This window comes from Tetrao urogallus, assembly GCF_951394365.1.
Source record: "Tetrao urogallus genome assembly, chromosome: 18".
Taxonomy (NCBI): domain Eukaryota; kingdom Metazoa; phylum Chordata; class Aves; order Galliformes; family Phasianidae; genus Tetrao; species Tetrao urogallus.
In genome coordinates this window covers 5,736,866-5,755,498 of record NC_136831.1, presented here as the reverse complement: position 1 = coordinate 5,755,498, position 18,633 = coordinate 5,736,866, and the positions used below count along the sequence as shown (strand labels likewise).

General features: G+C 54.6%; 3 protein-coding genes across 4 annotated transcripts; 2 read left to right on the top strand and 1 right to left on the bottom strand.

The window, feature by feature from the left end:
• Positions 1-2,620: 2,620 nt before the first annotated feature.
• Positions 2,621-3,112, bottom strand: NPB (neuropeptide B; the record flags this gene model as incomplete). Its single annotated transcript, XM_079544334.1, has 2 exons — positions 2,621-2,749; positions 2,879-3,112. 2 exons carry the CDS (start codon positions 3,110-3,112, stop codon positions 2,621-2,623), a joined length of 363 nt encoding a protein of 120 aa, XP_079400460.1.
• A 399-nt stretch (positions 3,113-3,511) lies between these two features.
• ALYREF (Aly/REF export factor) lies at positions 3,512-8,211 on the top strand (the record flags this gene model as incomplete). Its single annotated transcript, XM_079544216.1, is given in 8 exon segments — positions 3,512-3,673; positions 3,675-3,725; positions 3,727-3,975; positions 4,173-4,304; positions 6,611-6,758; positions 6,840-6,903; positions 7,063-7,240; positions 8,147-8,211. Coding segments are annotated over 8 exon segments (999 nt in total). The 3' UTR covers positions 8,162-8,211.
• Positions 8,212-13,642: 5,431 nt separating this feature from the next.
• Positions 13,643-15,825, top strand: ARHGDIA (Rho GDP dissociation inhibitor alpha; the record flags this gene model as incomplete). 2 transcript variants are annotated; one of them, XM_079544387.1, is made up of 5 exons in its annotated part: positions 13,643-13,832; positions 14,185-14,268; positions 14,871-14,947; positions 15,120-15,183; positions 15,758-15,825. In XM_079544387.1, 5 exons carry the CDS (start codon positions 13,643-13,645, stop codon positions 15,823-15,825), a joined length of 483 nt encoding a protein of 160 aa, XP_079400513.1. The 2 variants fall into 2 exon arrangements, with proteins under 2 accessions (XP_079400513.1, XP_079400512.1); XM_079544386.1 differs by having other exon boundaries at positions 15,626-15,825.
• Positions 15,826-18,633: the final 2,808 nt, after the last annotated feature.

Below are 18,633 nucleotides of genomic sequence, written 5' to 3'. Positions count from 1 at the left end.
GAGAGCCTCTCAGGCCTGATGTTCTCCCTGGTGAGTTGAGGAATTTCTCTTGCACAAGGCTGGAGCATACAGGGGGGGCTCTTACCAACAGCTTTTCCTGCCATGAGATGAGCAGGACTCAGTGCTCCCCATGGGCCGTGCCTGGGGCTGTGCTTGCTGCTGCTGCCGGAGCGCACCTTGTGCCTGACAGATGTTACTGGGATGAGTGACCCTGTGGGCTGGAATTCTACTGCTATTTTGTGAGGGTTGAAGTGCAGCACGTTTACCTCCTGCGGGGCTCTGCAGGGCCTGAGGAGGTCTGGGAAGAGCCGAGCTCTGGGCTGAGCCCTTCTCTGCCTCGTACATTCCAGGGTGCTGTGCTCGGCCTTTCCCTGCACGGTGCTGTACCATCCCTCCATGCCCATTCTTTTGTCCTCTGTTGTAAACTTCTGTTGCTGATCATTAATAAAACGTTGAAGAGTTGTCTGTTGGTCTCTTTTGTCCTCGAGTCTGGGTGCCTGACTTTGGAAGTTGCATTAGCCGTGACAGACACGCAGTTGAGATTCTCCTGGTGCCTCTGTGCACTGTGGTGTGCAGGCAGCCCTGCGGGGTCCATCCTGCCCGCAGTTTGTGCAGATGGGCTGCAGAGCCTCAAGGCCTCACATCAGTGCCATCTGCATAATTGAATGTGTCATCTGTCACAAGGTGCTGCCGAGATCAAACCATCCACCTGTGTGGGAGCACTCGGCCTCCCCATGGGGTGGGAATGGGAGAACTGTGGGGCTCCTGTCTTCTCCCGGAGCTCCTTGGGCACATCTGATGGGAGCAGTGGGTTCACCTTAGTCCCCAGTGTTGGGTCTGACCCACTTCTCTGCCGCTCTGCTGTCCCATGCTGCTCTCAGGGTTGAGGCTTCTGCCTCGCTGACCCCCAGCTCCCCACTGCCGAGCAGCACCGTGCAGCCATCATCACAACCACCTCCGCCTCAGTGACAAATTGACCCCAGGCTGAGAGCATCTGCATGCAATGAGCCGCCCCCAGCACCAACGCAGGTACTGCTGTTATTAAAAAATGACAAAACCATTCCATTTCTGATCCTGGTGCGCGGGTGCGTGCCTGCCGGTGTCACTTAACTGCCAGAGAAGCTTCAGCTTCGCTTGCTCAGATGGGTGTGTGGTGAGTGGCATTCTGTGCAGCTGCTCACTGCTATTTCTAAGCAGAAAACTTTTGCACATGACATCTCCTACCTCAGGTGCCTGCGGGCCCTTTTAATTCTCCTTCCAAGTCTGCATTTGCTCACATCCCAAGAGTCCCAGAGGGCAACAATGAGTGTGGAGTCAAAATGAAGAAATAAATTAAATGAATTTAAAATCTGTGACTGACTGAGTAATTTTGTGGGTATTTTTTTGTTCGTTTGTTATTTTATTTGTTCTTTTCCCTTCCTTTCCCAAGTGCAGCTCAGAGCTTCGGCTCCGGCATCAACCCCAAGGCAGCTGCCCCTGTGAAGCGCAGTGCTGTGAGTGGTGGCAGTGGTGCTGGGTATGTGGGGCTGTGTAGGGCCCCGGGTGGGGGCATGGTGGGGTGGAGGCACCTTCACAGCGTGGGGCTGAATCAGTCTGCAGACAATTCAGCCCCATCTCTTGCTCAAGGGCTCCAGAGCCTGGGTCTGCATGCTTGGGTGCAGGGTGTTGCCCTGGCTGGGGGTGGTGACCATTGGGGTACTGCTGCACCCAGGTCCTGCTGCCAGAGCCCAGTCTGAGCACCCTGGGGTTGGGCCTTTGCCTGCAGACAAAGATGGGGGTAGCAGGTCCCCTCCTGGGGCAGTAATTTGCTGGTTGCAGTCGCAGTTATTTTTCTGCTGGGGATGGGAACAGCCAAGGGCACCCAAAAGTACCATCCCTGCCCCTCTAGGACAGTTGGACTGCAGGGTTGAGGCTGTGCCAGTGCTGTCATGAGTTCTTACAGATGCGTGAACCTAGAGGCTGAGTCTCAGCAGTGGCAGTGCTGGGTTTGTGTAGGGTCAGTGTGTGGCTCCCCCTGATCTCAGTCCATGGCATCCCCCACCCCAGGGTAAAGTCCTTCCTCAGTTTGGCTTGGCTAGGTACAACCCCCCTCCCTCCCCCAGCTTCAGATACATCTCCTGCATTGCTCAGAGAACTGCAGACATGGTAGGGAGAGGTAGGGGCTTATCAGCCATGTGAAAGAGACTTTCCCTCTGCACCAGCTCTGCTCACAGGCACTGTGCTCAGAGCTGGGTTGCTCCAAGCACTGGCAGATCCCCACTTCCCACTGTGGATCCTTGTGCCCATCTGTCCAACCAAGGTGGGCAATGTTCCAGCTCTGACACTCGGTTTCAAAGGGCTCCCTCCCCCTGCACTGTTTTTTTTGCCTTCAGCTCAGCAATGGAGCTTCAGCTTGTGCTTTGTCCCCCAGTACCTGTGGCACTACTGAAGCTCTTACCCACACAGTCCTGGGTGGGCACTGCTTCTCAGGGCATGCATCTGGCAGGGCCCCCCCTGTACCCCAGGTCTTGGTGGGCTCCCCCCAGCCCTGAGGGCTTCCAGGAGCACCTCCATTCCAAGGACAGACAAGATCTCTCCATTCCATGTGCATTTATTGTTACTGTAGAGCCACAGTGCTGCCTCAGGCGCCCGCACACTCCGTGGAGACCAAGGACACAGTCACAGCCGCTCTGCACTGGAGAGCACCGGGGACCCCCGGCAGCAGCCGGCAGCTCCGTAGCTCGGGGTCCACATCTGTCACACACGGCACCTGCAGGGAGAGCATCACAGAGACCCGTGTTCCTGGGTGGGAACGTTGGAGTGGGGCTGCCCACGGAGCCCCGCAGGTGGGCAGTCCCGGTCCCAGCACGTTCCATGACCGGAGCATCCTGGTACTCACCGTGGCGCGGAGTGGAGCAGCGAGTCCGAGATGGAGCGCTGCGGGGCGGCGCTGGGCAGCAACTTCGCTGTCGGAGCGGCGGCTGTAGGGCAAGCGGTGGAGACCGGAAAGCAGTCCCGAGGCTCTGCCCACCGGGTAGGAGAGGGGCGCGGCCGCCTGCCGGTACCAGGATGCGGCGGGGCGGCAGAGCAGCGCCACGGCTACGGCCAGAACCAGGCAGCGGGCGGCGCGCATCGTGCCAGACGGAGCGCAGCGCTCCGGAACGCCGCCGCCGCCGCCTCTTTATGGCCGCGCCCGCCCCCGCCGCACAGCCCGAGGGAAACCGCCGCTCTCCGCCCACGGAGCCGGGAGAGGAGCGGCGGACGGGGGCGGAGGGGATCACTCCTTGAACTTCCACTCCTGGCGGCACATGGGGCAGTGCTGCTGCACCTGCTGCGAGTGCAGCCACTTCAGGATGCAGTGCATGTGGAAGCAGTGCGAGCACTGTCCCCACACCAGCGGGCAGTCGTCCCCGGGCACTTTGCCTGCGGCGCGGACACAGCGTCAGGACGGGCCCCGCCGCACCGGGCCGCGCACCGGGCCGCGCACCGGGCAGCGCCGCACTCACAGTCGGGGCAGCAGCCGTTGAAGGCCATGCGGCAGATACCGCAGTTTTCGTCGTTCGCCACCCACAGCCACGAGGCGACGCCGCTCCAGCTCCTCACCTTCACCCGCATCGCCGCCGGAAGTGCCGCCCTCCGCCCCACAAGGCCCCGCGAATCTGAACGCGCGCGAGCACCGCGCCTCCGCCGCCGGCCCTGCCTCTTCCGCTTCCGGCGTCAGCGCAGCGCGGCCGGAAGCGCAGGCCCCGGAGCGGAGCCGCCATCATGGCCGACAAGATGGACATGTCCCTGGACGATATCATTAAGCTCAACCGAAGCCAGCGCGGCGGCGGCCGGGGCGGTGGCCGGGGCGGCCGGGGCCGAGGCGGCGTCACCCGCGGGGGCGGGCCCGGTCGGGGCGGCGTGGGAGCCGGGCGAGCGGGCGGCGGCCCCGTGCGGAACAGGCCGGTGATGGCCCGGGGCGGCGGCAGGAATCGGCCCGCGCCGTATAGCCGGGTACGGGCCGGGAGCGGGGGCGGTATCTGGTCGGCGGGGCCCGGAGGGAGCGGGCCGGTCCGCGGGGCGGGAGGGGGCGGCGGCGGTTCCTGGACGGGGTGGGGGCGGTGGGGCGGTTGGCCCTTTGTCTGTTGCCGGCAGCCGGGCCGTGCCGGCGGGCCCCGGCGCCGCTCAGCGAGGCGTCCCTGTCGTTGCAGCCGAAACAGCTCCCCGAGAAGTGGCAGCACGACCTCTTCGACAGCGGTTTTGGGGCGGGCGCTGGCGTGGAGACCGGCGGGAAGCTGCTCGTCTCCAACTTGGACTTCGGCGTCTCAGATGCGGATATCCAGGTACGGGCTCGGGGTTGTTCCCGGGGGGTTTCATTCATAACATTGGTGCTGGATGCTGGGGGTGGCTGCAGGAGCACTGCTGGCCCTGCTTCCACTGGAAGGGCCCTCTGTACGGTGCTTGGCGTTGCGCTGCAGGCACTGCTGGAGCCCTGTTCTGAGGAGTTCGAGTGGCTGTATTCAGAAAAGCCACGGTCTTTATGGGGCTGTAGATAATCGCATAATAAATGGCTCTGCCATGATGTTGTGTGGAGGAAGCTGCCTTAGCTTAGTCTTGCTATGACTGCAGAGCTTGTCACAGGCTGTGTGAGCTTTTAAGGTTTGTGTAATTCCAGAGGTTCAGTAACTGTATGTGTGCATCTGTTGGCTATGTTTTCATAGTACTTGTTTATGTACTTTCTTTGTTAAAGCTGTGTTTTGTTCAGTGGCAAGGTGTTCTTATAGATGCATCAGTGACAGAAGTCTGATTTATGAGGGAGTACCTGCTCACTCATGCTGCCATTTCCACAATTTCCATGTGTATCTTGTGACAGCTGAATGTTCTAGCTGAGGTACCAACTGCAGCTAAATCCCTTGTTCCTGCTGTGCCCTGGGTGCAGGCTGTCTGCAGCAGAGCTGAGGCAGGCAGGGCTCAGTGTGCCTGCACAGCTGTGGGGCTGCTTCACCTGTGGGCAACAAGGTGTGCAGAAACATCTGCAAATCCAAGGAGCATCCACTCTGGAGGGTTTTGCTGACTTAGTCACGTTGCAAAGAGCTTTGGATGGTTTCTGGTCCTTGTGTCTCCACCAGAGAAAGAAAAAAAAAAAAGAAATCATTTTTATGTTTTCTTCCTCTGTTAATTCATTCCTGTTCACCCCTATGCCAATCTCTGTGCATCAGGAGAATTGGAAGTGGGCTTTTTTAGGTCACCTATTTATTGAGTGATGCACTTAAAATCGCTGTTCTTTCCTCAAGTAAGTTTAGTTGAAATAAATTTCCTGTTTGCTGTAATCAGGCCCAACACGTAAAATGTGAATCTGTAAAGTATCTCAATGTAAGGAATTTGTGTGTTTTGTTTGTGGCAAGTTGAGAGTTTCCTTCCCACAGTTGGCTTGGACTGCAGGAGCAGACAAACTTGTGCATGTGTTATATGTAGAAGCAAAGCTGACTTAATGGGCTTGTGCCTCTTTGTTACTGCCCATCCCATAATTTCCCACTAAGCTGCACTGATTCTTTGTTTCCGTGCTGATCGTGTCATTAATATGGCACTGCACAGCTCAGTGCTGTCTGCAGGAACGAGGGGCTGGAGGGAGCCTTGCACATTTTGCTCTTGGAGGAGGCTGTGTGGTGCTGTGGCTCCAGTTTCTCTGCAGGACAAGGAAGTGATGAAGCACCTCTCCTCCTGTGTGGTGCTGTCTTCCAGAAAGCTTGTTGAGTGCTGTGCTAATGTTTCATGTCCAGTAGATGGACACAATGGAGAAACTTACTGGCAAGCTTGCCTAAAGTGCAGCTGGCTTCAGAAGTGAAAATATTTATAGTTCTCTTTTCAAATGCTTGGATAGGAATTCGTAGAGGTGGCTGGAATAGTGTTCAGGCTCTGCTGCAGGTGATGTGAAAGGCAGCCCATGGTGTCCACTTTGGACACCTGACAATTCTGTGCATTGGGAGCTTTTGAAGCATGGGGTGTAGGTAAAAACTTGCAGAGTAGTGAGATGTCCCTAGATGGTGTACTAGATGTAGCATCTGAAACAAAATGGATGGCTCCACTGTTGCAGTCTTCCATCACTTGTGATGGTGAATGATGAACTTCAGTAGAAGACTTCCTGGTTTCAGTTTATTCAGAAACATCCCTAAGCTCTGGAAGGGCCTGTGCTTTAAATTGCACCTGGTCTAGCAAAGCTTTTAAGAAAAAAGAAGTCTAGCGCATAGAAATTGTGATTATTTTATGAATTTCTGCATTTGTGTGGATGATCTTTCCTTGGGAAATTGATTAGGGGATGGATTATTTTCAAACAGTGTCTGTTGATTCAACCTTGAGGAAAGACCGGCAGTGTCCCTGGGAAAAGGAGCAGGTCAGCACACCTTGAGGCTGCTTTGTTTACAGGCACCCTTCAAGCGGTGGATATGAAGTCCTGTTTGTTTCTGCCACCTGTGGCTGCTTTTTTGGAACTCTTTAATGGCTTGTGTTCCTTCTTTCATTGGTGCCTTTTGTGAGATGTCAGGGAATGTGCATGTGATTGGTGAAAGCAGGAGCTGCCTGTGCTTTGTCTGGGCTGCTTGGTGTTTGCGGCGCTGACTGAAGCATCCTCGCTTCTCCCTCTGTTTCTCAGGAACTCTTTGCAGAATTTGGGACCTTGAAGAAGGCGGCAGTGCACTACGACAGATCTGGGCGCAGTCTAGGGACAGCAGATGTGCATTTTGAAAGGAAAGCAGATGCTCTGAAAGCTATGAAGCAGTACAATGGAGTCCCCTTGGATGGTGAGTCTCCGTGGCTGTCGCGTGCTCCTCCGCACACGTTTGTGTACCTGCTCACAGAGTAACTGGCTGCTTTTCCTGCAGGGCGTCCCATGAACATTCAGCTGGTTACATCACAGATAGACACACAGAGGAGACCAGCACAGAGGTGAGAAGCCGTACTGCCGCGGGAGTCGCTGTGTCAGTCAGCACGGCAGTGAACAGGCCTGTTTAGGAAGCATGGATCCTCCTCGTGTCCTGCAAACTTCTGAGTGCCTGTTGGGGTTAACCAGAATGCACTATAACAGTTGCTTTTTAAAAATCACAGCGTAAACAGAGGTGGCATGACCAGAAACCGTGGTGGTACAGGAGGATTTGGTGGTGGAGGTACCAGGCGAGGTAGTCGTGGTGGGAGCAGAGGGAGAGGCAGAGGGGCTGGAAGAACTTCCAAACAGCAGCTCTCTGCAGAAGAACTAGATGCACAGCTGGATGCTTACAATGCCAGGGTAAGTGCTGCTCGCATGATGTTCACAGGTACCCTGCGGTGTCTTTTTGACAAACTTTGGCAGCTGGCTGGAAAGAGAAATTGTTTTTCAGGTCATTGGACTTAAATAGCCTCCCTCTAAAGCTGAGCATTGCCCTGTTCCTGTAGCTGCCTTAGCTCTCCAGAACTACTGTTGCTCATAAGTAAGAAACAGCCCCTTTTCCGACTTCCCCTGGCTTGTTGCAACCTGTGTCAGCCAGAATTGGCAGTAGCCAAGATGTGTAATGAACTAAAGCTATGGACCAAAGCCCAGAGAGATGATAGGCTAGAAAAATGAAAAACAGAAAGAAAAAACACATGAAATAACTGCCTTGGTGCTAAGAAGAGGAAAGAAGTCCGTGATGATCACAGCCTGCAAGACCCTAATGCAGAGCTGGATGAGCAGAGCAATGCATGTGGTTTCTTTCATTTGGAATGAGCTCAAATGTTGTGCCACAGCAAGACTGAAGTCTTAACTGCGAATCAAAGTTAAATTTGTGCATGATGTAGTGCAGCATCATGAAACATGCTGGTCTATGTTGTAGAAATGGGATTGAATGAAGCGATAGCATGGATAAAGTGAGATGAATTCTAGAAACGTGGCTGTGGAAACGTGGTTTAGAGCAGTGCTCTCTGAAACTAGAGGTGCTTAAATGATGATAGTTAGAAAAGGCTTTAGGTTGAGGAGCGAGAAGTGTGATGTAGGGAGTTTGCCCAGGTACTGAGGTGCAGGTCAGGTCCGGCCAGTAGGCACTGTGGCGCTGGGGTTGGGGCTGCATCTCTGCTACTGAAGCTGCAGCATCCTGGGGTTGGCAGCCAGGGCTGGGAGGGTCGGGGCTGGGGGGAGGGTTGTGGTGGGCTGCTGACGCTCCTCTCTGCTCTCTTCTAGATGGACACCAGCTAAAGTGGCGAGCAGTGCATGGAAGGACTCCAGACATCTCATTCCATGCTCTGTGGCGGGAGGGGTGTGCGACTGTGGCTACTAATATCAAGGATGGAATTTGTTTTACTTTTATGTTTTGGAATAGGTTTTAAACTCATGTAAAGGTTTTTTTTAATTCTGAAGCAGACCCGTTTTGTACCGAGTTATTTTTGGGATAAATTTTACTGGTTGCCTGTTGGGCCGAGGTGGCTTTTTCACCTTTGCCGTAATAAAATAGAACCGTGTCTAGAGCTCTGCCTGCTCCCTGGCGGCCGCTGCCGCCCCGTCGGCCCGCGCGCTCCTTTCCCGCGCCCGCCCTGCCCACCGGCCCCGGCTCTGCGGTCCGAGCTGCGATCGCGCGCGTACGTCCTGAGCCAATCAGAGCGCCGCGTCGCGGCCGGAAGTGAGGAGCGGGGCGCTCCCTCGCATAACGGGAAGTGACGGGCGTGTTCCGGAAGTGCGGGGGTGCGCGGGCGGCTGGGCGGATCCCGGCGGCGTTGTCACCGCAGCGCGGAGGGTGAGCGCGACCGGTACGGCGGGGCAGGGCGGAGCGGAGCGGAGCGGCGGGTACTGGGCGGAGGGCGCCGAGCTCCGCCCTATTCGATGCGGCCGGGCCGGGTCCCGCGGGTTCAGCACCGTGCGAGTGGCCGGGGCGCGGCCGAGGCGCGGAGCGGGGGCAGTGGGCGCCCTCCCTGCGGAGGGGGGCGGCAGGGAGCGCTCGGGTGCGGATCCGCTGTCGGAGCGAAGCGCGGCGCCTTCGGTCCTCGAGGCCGCCCTTCCCGCTGCTGCCGTACCGGGATCTGCCGGCTGCTCGGGTCGGCCGGATTCAAATAGATTCTCCATAAATAGTTTCCAGTTATGAAAGGAGGAACTTGAAGGCGACTTCCCCAGGGTTGGTTTCTTTTTGCATTAGACCAGGAGCTCGGTTCAGCCCCCGGTGCTGCGGGCAGGGTGAGGGTTGGAGCAGCAATACGAGGTGTCCGAGCTGCCGTGCCCTCGTGGCTGTGGCGGAAGGACGATGCCTTTTCCCTGCCTCAGCAGGCGCTTTGCGGCAGGCCTGGGAGCTGTGACTTCCTTTTCTTCAGAGAAGAGCTCTAGGTTGTGCCAAGCAGCTAAATTGTTGCTGTGAAGGTTTCGGGTCCAGCCCAGAGTGGTCTGTGGCCTCACTTCTCCAGGAGTGGTCCCAGTGCAGGTATTCTTGTCCCAGAAATGCTGAGTGAAGCCGCTTCCACGTGGTGCTGAGGAGACGTGTGGCAGTTCCTGCAGTGTGGTCGTACTGTAGCTCTGCAGTCATTGTATTACAGGTAGCAGTCTGGCTGCAGAGCACTCACCCTGCAGCTTGTTTGTGTTCTGAGTATGAGGCTGCAAGGGGCTTCTTAAACCCGGTAAGCCGTGAGAGCTGTCTGCTCATTTCTCTGGTGATGCTCATGGCAGATGATACCTGCAGGTGGACTGCAGTCCAGGGCAGTGTCACAAGCAGCGTGCATAACTGCAGATCTGGCAGCAGAGCACCTGGCAGCAGCAGCTGTGCGGCCCCACGGCTCCTCCTCCCCACGCCTGGAGCTCTGGCAGGGATCTGCCCTCGGGCAAGGCGGGAGTCACAGCTCACAAAGCTGCTCAGCAACACTGCCGGAGCTCCCAGCCCCGTGATCGTGAGGCTAGACCTGCCTGCAGGCAGTACTGGGGGGGGTCACTGCCCCGCTGCTGCCATGATATTAGACCTGGCTCTGGGCAAGCTCAGGTCTGGCCCCTCGAGCTGCCATCATGCGGGGCGGCTGTGCTGCTTGAACTGGTTTTAGCAGCTCTTGCTTCCTGTTTCAGCAGCATGTGCAGCCCTGAGATGAACCGCAGTGGGTGATCCGACCTGCGTGGAAAGTAACCTTGCAGAAAGCCGCATTGCATTCCAAGTGGCTTTGCTGTGCAGCTCCACGAGCTTTCCCTTGTGCTGCAGGGGAAAAAAGGAAGGGTGGGGACTGCTTGAATTGGCGCTGTGGCTGTCCGTGGCTGAGCTGAGGGATGTCCGAAGCCAATTAGCTCATCTGAGGAGACTCTGACCTCTCTTATGTCACTGCACAAGTACCTTGGGATCTCAGCCCTGGTTGTGAAGAAATCACTGCTTATCCCTGCCTGTTAACGGTGTTCTTTTCCTAGCATTTTTTCTATCTGGCAGAAGGTGGGGCTCTTGTGTTTGCTGCTGCTATAGCTTCTTGGTATTGCACTAAAAATACTGAGAGAATCTAGGGGAAACTGCTGACTTCAGGAAGCAGCGCAGGCAGCTGAGTGCAGATTTGCAGATGGGAAGCGATTCGGTTTCTGCTGCCTTTTGCAGGCCCCGGTGACCAGCAAGGATCTGAGGGGTGACAGTTGCCGTTTCCAGACATTCTGAGACATCCCTGGGGCCACAGTGCTCTCCTGTGACCCACCCTGGGCTGAGTGCAGGTAGCACAGAGGCAGGAGCTGCACTGTTCTGTGAGCCAGGTGTGTCTCTGGAGTCAGAGAGCCATCGGCACGGGCGGTGCCGCCCAGGGAGCGCAGGTGCCTTCCGGGTTTCAGAGTTGCTGAGGGGGAATTCCTTGCAGAGGCCTTGGGGTGGTGCCACGGTATGAGGCTTGGGGCTGAAGGTGCACATTGCCTACTGGAGGTTGGTGTTCCGGGAGGTTTCAGTCACAAGGGCTGAGCCCTCTGAAGGGGCTGTGGCCTCAGGTCCCCGTTCCTCTGCCCCCACCTCTGCAGCAGCAGGCTGTGTGTGCCGGAGCCATGATCCTGCAGGACGTTGGGCACAGCATGAGATGGATGCCTGCCTCAGTGTTTTGATGTATTGAGTCCCTCAGCTCTGCTTTGCCTGGCAGGTGCGACAGCTGCTTCTGCATGCACCTGCACAGTTCTGTTCTACTAATTCTGGTCTGTAATAAATGTGTTGTTGTAGAAGCCTGGAGCAGCCCGGTGATGCTGCTGGAAGCCTCCTTTCTCCCTGGCAGAACGCTCAGGGCAGCAGCTGAAGCACCGTGATGTGAGGCTACATAATGCTGTGTGATGGGAGCAGGGTCAGCCAGGCTCAGTGGGAGCACGGTGCCATCAGAACGCTGCAGCAGAGGGGCTGTGGTGCAGCCAGCTCGATGGGAAGGCTTCTCCAGGTCTTGCTGCAGGGAGCCTGCAGGAGGCACAGCGGCATTTTTCCTGTGCTTCCTAGCAGAGCTGAAACCCGGCCTGACTTGAGTTGCTGTTTGGAACATCTCTTGATGTTTCTGGTGACTTTGGGTCAGTTTGAAGAGCCACTTTCCACCCATGGTGGACTTCCATGGGGTGACAACCTGTGGTGCTTGAGGGGTGTGGGGGGGGGGGGGAGCGAAGTCTGGCTTGGAGCCGAAGCAGAGGACAAAATGAGATTAAGCACTGGAACAAATGCTTGAGTAAGTGTTTGTTGAACACTTCTGGGAGCCTTCAAGCCTGGAAGCTTTTTTGGATGGGAGCCTAAAGGAAATGACTGGTTTTGATATGGATTTACTAGGGTGAGAGCTAGTCAGTTGCTCATGTATGTCATATGATTTGAATGTAAATTTCTGTGGCAGTCAGTGCCAGGGACCTGGAGAATCCCATGCAAAAGGGCTGTGAAGTGAGGGGCCAGCACGGGTGGTTGTTGAGTTGTGTGTAGGAAGGTGTGATGGGAAGAGCTCCTGCACAGACCCAAAGCCCCTGCAGATATCTCAGATGTGTTGCATCTCTCCCCACCCACTGTCTGGTGGTAGAGCTCACTCAGGTTTTGATGCCCACTGCAAGTTCCCTACCCTCTGTGTACCAGTGTTGGCATCCCAGCCTCGCTGGGAGGTGCTGCCAGCCCAGGACAGCTCAGGAGGTTTGCTCTTGGGTTTGACTGGGGGTGCACTCGCATGGGATCTGACAGCACCTCGTCTCAGTGCAGCACTGAGCTACGGCCCTGGGGCTGCGCTGGCGGCCGTTCCCCTGCCCTGGATTCAGCCGTAGTCGTCAGGCAGAGATGTGCAACATTTCACTCTCATTTGTCTCCTTGGCAGAACGTTCCTAATATTTATGGCTAAAAACACCATATACTCATACCTCTGCTGTTGTGCTGTTGCAGCTGTCGCCAGGCTCAAGATGGAGGCAGACGGGCTGCGGCATCTGCACAACTTGTCTTGTGTCACTGCAAAATGTGCTCTGTGAGCCTTGGGTGCTCAGTGCCAGTGCTCAGGTTTTTCTCTCCCTGTCTGGGTGACACATTGGGTAGGAATGGAGTCGTTGAGTTATGGGCTATTATGTCAGCTAGTTCGAAGATGAGAAGAGCAAATAGCAGTTGGCTTATGTAGCGTAGCCTGTGCGGCAGACTTTGGGTTTTCCTTAACAAGTCAGCATTTCTGGATGTATTCTGGTGTTCTGTGGAAGCGCGTGGAGATCATAATTAAGATCGTAGTGTTGATTTATTTGGAAACTAGATGCCAGAGCAAAGAATGCAGTTTTCCAGTCTGAGTCATGTGTGCTGATGCACGACTCCAGACAGGAATGCAGAACGGGACGTGGAAATGCCAGGTAATAACAGAAACACCTGCATCCATCAGCATGGCACTTGTGAAAGATTTTACTTGTCTGAGAAGCCTTTCAAAAGCTGTCAGCTGAGTTTTTTTAAGCCCTCAGAGCAGTCCAAGTAGATGTTTGCCATAGGATCACCCTGAGGACAGCACGCCTGGTGGTGCATCAAGAATGACTGAGGATATTATTGGCTTTTTCCAGGTGCTTTGATGGGTGTTGGCATCAATCTCCCCAGCCCTCAGCTGGGTGTTTCCTGGTTAGAAGTGTGTTCTGGGGCTTGCAAAGCAGTGCCAAGCTGCACGCCAGTCTTCAACCCGTGGCCTTTGTTTGCCCAGCTCTGTGACACATATCTTTGGGAAGGATCAGGATGAGGTCAGCTGAGCCAGGTGTCTCCTTCCATTGTAGGTTCTGATTGAATTACAAACTGTGAACTCCAGATTGCAGCTGAGGCTTCTGGCATTTGAGCCAGTGGTGGGGCTGGGCCGTTCTTTGCCTCATAAGGTTGTACTGTGGAGAAGCAGAACTGAACTGGGTTTATTCTGCGCTCAAGTTTATTGCAAATGAAAGCATCACTGAGTTGTTCGTGTGGAGGAGTTGTTTTTTTCTATGGCGTGGGCTATTTATCTGTTCCAGCTGCTGAACAAAGCACAGAGGCTGATTTTTTTTTCTTCCCTATCCTCTTGCACAGGCTGAAAATGGGACCTGGGCTGCTGAGGGAGTCTGGGCAGGCTGGGGAGCACGGGTCCTTGGCAGCAGTGTGCTCCTGGAGGTTCCTCCAAGGACAGCCAGTGGGGGACCTGGTGCGAGAGGGACTTGCGGAGTCAGGGCTGTTTTGGGAGGGCTGGTTTGTACCAATATGCTGCAGACAATTACAGTTACACCTCTTTCCTCCCTGCTTCAGTGTAACTCACGTGTGTGAGAATGGCAGAGCAGGAGCCAACGGCAGAGCAGCTGGCCCAAATCGCAGCTGAGAATGAGGAGGATGAACACTCCGTTAACTATAAGCCGCCTGCTCAGAAGAGCATCCAGGAGATCCAGGAGCTGGACAAGGATGATGAGAGCCTGCGCAAGTACAAGGAGGCACTGCTTGGTGCTGTCACCGTGACTGCAGGTGAGCCATAGGCTAGAGCTCCACCTGTGACTCTCCGGCCTCAGCTCTGCTGAGCTCTGTCTGGGAGCTGATCTCTCCCCAGACTTGGTGTGAGCGTAGCCAGGAGCATAAGGGTCAGTGTCTGCACTGCCCCAGTGCTGATCAGTGGCCCCTGGAATAGAGCAGTGGGACTGAGGGGTCGTTTTCTGACTTCTGAGGGAGATGTTCTGGGAGAGAAGGTGGGCTGGGTGTAAATAACACAGAGAGGAACCCTCACTGGTTTTCTTACTCTTTTAAGAACTTCATTGGGAGAAGAAATGAGTTGCTTGGTACAAGGGCTACTTGTTAAACTGCCTTTTTCTTTGTCTTCTAGATCCCAATGCTCCAAACGTGGTGGTGACCAAACTGACGTTGGTCTGTACTACTGCTCCTGGCCCTCTGGAGCTGGACCTGACAGGTAAGCTGGGAAACAAAAGCAGCTCTTCTCTGAGTCAAAGCTGGTTGATGTGAGGTCTTCAGAGAGGTCCTGCCAAGGCACTGATGCTGTGGTGGGCAGCCCCCTTGCATGTCCAAAATGCCCCTTTGCTGGATGCAGAGCCATATAGCCCAGTATTTCCCAGCTCAGCTTGCATCTCAGCATCCCTATCTCAGCAAAGGCCTTTCTGCTTTCTCTATATTGCCTGCCTTAGTTTTATAAATGTATGAGCTGCCAGCTGGGGGAGCCAGCTGTCCACCAGCCTGCACAGCGACACCAACAGCACCTTCAAGATGGTGACAACTTTGGAGCAGACATTTACAAAGGAACATCCTTGAGTTAAGTGCGTTGTTATGCTGCAGTTCCCTTTCCCAGAGCAGCACTTGGCCACCTCAAGTAGCACAGGCAGCATATCAAGGAGAGTCCTGAACTGTAAAAACAACAGGATAAAATGCATGCAGTACAAGCAGAAAGGATCCAGTCCCCCGTTGCTGCAGATACTGTCCATTTCACCTCTTGTAGCTGAAATCCATCCCAGAGCACGATGCAAATGGACTCAGAGCAATCATTTACTTTGTGTGTAGGTGACCTGGAGAGCTATAAGAAGCAAGCATTTGTGCTGAAGGAAGGTGTGGAATACCGGATAAAAATCTCCTTTAGGGTAAGAATTCAGATCTGCAAAGTGAACAACTGGTGAAATTTGGAGCATCTGATTACTGCAACTCCATCGTAGGGCCCCCAAATGGGTGTGATGGAGGAAATATTTCCCTGCAGTGGGTGGGGTGGGCAGCGTGTGGAGATCTGTCTTTGACAATCTTTGCTTGTCTCTGCAGGTTAACAGGGAGATTGTGTCAGGGTTGAAATATATTCAGCACACGTTCCGGAAAGGAGTGAAAAGTAAGTGCTTCTCTGTAGTTCAGGTACTGCTTTTTGTGAGGGGCATCCTGCTCTTTCTGCTGCCGTGATGGAGGCTTGTGTGTGGGTATCCCAGCAGCTCACGATGGGAAGAGGCTGTTTATAGTGGCAAGGTGTGGAGGTTTCTGGCTGTGCTGCAGGGAGCCACCTGTTGTGCTGGCTGTGCCTGAGCTTGGTGTGCAGTCACTGCTGGAGACTGGAGTTGAACAGCTTGCTGCTGTGTGTGGACAGAGGTACGAGTGCTGGGTTTTGCTCCCTGTGGAAGGAGCTGTTTCTGGAGCGAATGGAGCTGTTAATGTGAGTGATGTTCTTACAGCTGCTTTTACTGTTTGTGAATTGTAGCAGTAACAACCCTTTGCTTTAGCCTCGCCCCAAATATACTGGAAGCTCTTAAATAGCTTCCCTCTTCCTCTTTTTCTCCTAGTTGACAAGACTGAGTACATGGTTGGGAGCTATGGCCCCCGAGCAGAGGAATACGAGTTTCTGACCCCCATGGAAGAAGCTCCTAAGGGCATGCTGGCCCGGGGCAGCTACAACATCAAATCCAAATTCACAGATGATGATAAGACTGACCACCTGTCCTGGGAGTGGAACCTGACCATCAAAAAGGAATGGAAGGACTAGCCCTTCCCAAAGCTAATCCCCAGAGAGCGTGAATCAGACAGTGGCTACCGTAGAAATCCCTCCCTGTACCAAAGTGCTGACATTGGAACCCCCTTACCTTTCACCCCTGTTAAAATTTGATCAGAGTTTTGTAACGTGCCCCCTCCCCAGAGAATCACTGAATCCAGTTGACCAAACCATGCTGTCTGCATCTGATCTCCAGCTGCCCGTCCTGGGGCCGTTCTGTCCCAGCACAGAGGTGGGAGCACTTGCTCCTTTGCCAGGCCCTTTGTTGCTTCTCACCTTCCTTTATTCTGGTTGGTGCTGAAGAAGAGATTCCTATATTCTATGTAGGATTCTGTGCTTAGCTTTCCTGTGCACAGCTCAGGGTAGCTACTGCCTCCAAGTAGCTGAAGAACTTTGATGCCAGGCAGCTATTTAAATCTCTTTGTTGGCTAAAATCATGTTCAGCCTGCCCCTTCCATCCAGTTGGTGTCCTGAGAATGCTGGCACCTTCATTTGTGGATGTTCCCCGTAACCATGATGCCTTAATGTGTAACACGTATCCTCTAGGGAGGGGGCCCTGCCCCTGTTACACTTTTTAAATGCCACCGACCCTCCCCCTGTCTGTTGACATGGCACTCATTTTGGTCACGCCCCTCATGGAATATTAGGAAAGATTCACAACTTCCCGCTTTGCTGCTGGTCCATTCTTCACTCAGGACTGGACATCCCTGGAAGGGAGGGCAGTGTGACATCCCAGGTGACATCTAGCCCCTTCCCCAGGCCATCCCTCCCAGTGTCCAGAGAGCTGGCCTGGCAGAACCCTGGCCCAGTATGCAGAGCTCTGGACTCTCTGGGCAGCCCCAATGCCTCCAAGGCACAGAGGGGGTTGCGAGGCAGGTAGGTGCGAGAGTCACCAGTGTTGCCATCACCTCAGACTTCTCATTGCAGCCAAAGTAGCTGCAAAGCACTGAAATACCAGGATAGCACCTGCCCTCCCAGCTGTTTTGGGCTGAGGATGGACTAGTCTGTTTCTGCAGCTGCTCTCCTGACGCGATCAACAAAGAGCTTGCAATGGTCAAGTATTCAGAAGCGGTTAATGCCTTATGTATCTGTTCTGCCTTGAAAATCTGTGCCTGGCGTGTCAGTATTTATTGCCTTGACACTCTACTCCCTCCTCCCCTGTGCCCGTAGCATAACCTGCAGCAGTGCAGCCTGCTGCCCGTGGCTGTGCTGATGTGGCACTTGGGGGTGACGGGGGTTTCTGGGGCCTGCGACCCCCTGACCACTGGGCAGGCATGTTCCAGCTCCGCAGCCCTCTTATTTCGATCCTCCCACATTGAGGTTGTATTAGAACTGGGACCAAGTACATGTGGCTTTCTCGTAGCTACGTCTTTGCCTCTAACTCTCCTCTGCCCTGCCCCTAGAGAGATTTTTGTTAATTTGATTTGGTGCATATTGTCTGTAAATGCTAGACCCAGGTTAACAGGTTTGGAATCATCGTCTGCTTCTCCTTTTATGACAGTTAAATAAAATCTTTGAACTGACTGTCTGTTCTGGATCTGTTCTGGGTCTTTGATAGGAAGTGGCAGAACTTCTATTCCAGAATTGATTTCCACAAATCTCAGAGGTGGGGAGGAGAGCAGAATCCCTGGGTTCTCTCTGTCATGTTGCAGGGTCTGGGGAAGTCCTTGCCAAAGCACAATAGGCAAGAGACCCCCACTGATGTTTCTCCTTTGCTGCTCTCAAAAGCTTCAGTTTGAGATCAGTCTTTTGCTGCTCAGCAGTTCTGTGTGGCCTGCAGAATGAAGGGTGAGAAGGAGGGACATGGAGGAACATGGTGGATCTCAGAGACTGTGAGGTCAGGGGCATTTCCTGCTAGAAGGGAGCAGGTGGGTTCTGAGCCCTGGCCTGCGCCAGCATGCAAGCATGAAGTGAAATTCCTGTGCGGTCAGGAGAACAGAGGAAGCATTTGGAGGGACAACAGAACCTAGGAGAGGTGATGTGTGATAAGAGCCTGCGGATGTTTACAGAGCTGGTTTGTGATAAGGATAAGAAACTGCAGCTACGCTGTGAAACGCTGAAGAATGCAGGAGTTGTAGAAATGGCTCAACCCTGCTCCTGCTCTTGTGAGCTTGTAATGGGAACTAAGAACTGAGCACGAGAGGGAACCTGCTGTGCTGACAGCAAAGGCCTCCTTTGTTCTCAGTCCCCTGAAAGCTGCCGTGTTTGTCAGAGGCTGCAGCTGAAGAAAATGGTTCGACTCAGAACCTGTGAGTGAAAGGGCTCCTGTGAAGTATGCTCAGCAGGGCAGGAGCTGTCTGCACAGTTGAAGAAGTGCTGTCAACACCTGTGAGAGCCTGCACTCAAGAGTCATGCTTTGCTGGTGCTGTTCCCTCCATCAGCTGTGCCCAGCTGCGTGTTCCTGCATTCCTCTCTGCTGTGGTACAGGGATGTGAGAGGCAGCAGAGGAGCAGGACCTCGAGCAGATGTCACCCGAACGTCAGTTAGAGCCCAGATGTGCTGATACAAAGGCTCTCCTTGTGCTGGCCCCTAACAGCCACTCTGTGGGCAGTTAGTGTCAGAGTTAGATCCTGTCTGATGCAATCTTCAACTCCCTGGCAAGTCTTTCCAAACTCTGGACGTTAATATTTCTGACAGATCATTCTGTGGGGTGTGGTGAGGTATGATGTCAGGGGGATGGGGGAGCGGGGGGAGGGATGGACACACAGGAGGGCTGCAGCTCAGAGGTGGTACTGCCTGTGTATCCACCAGAGTGTGGGACCAGCTGCAGGGTAGCAGGCTGGGCATTGCCTCCAGGCAGCA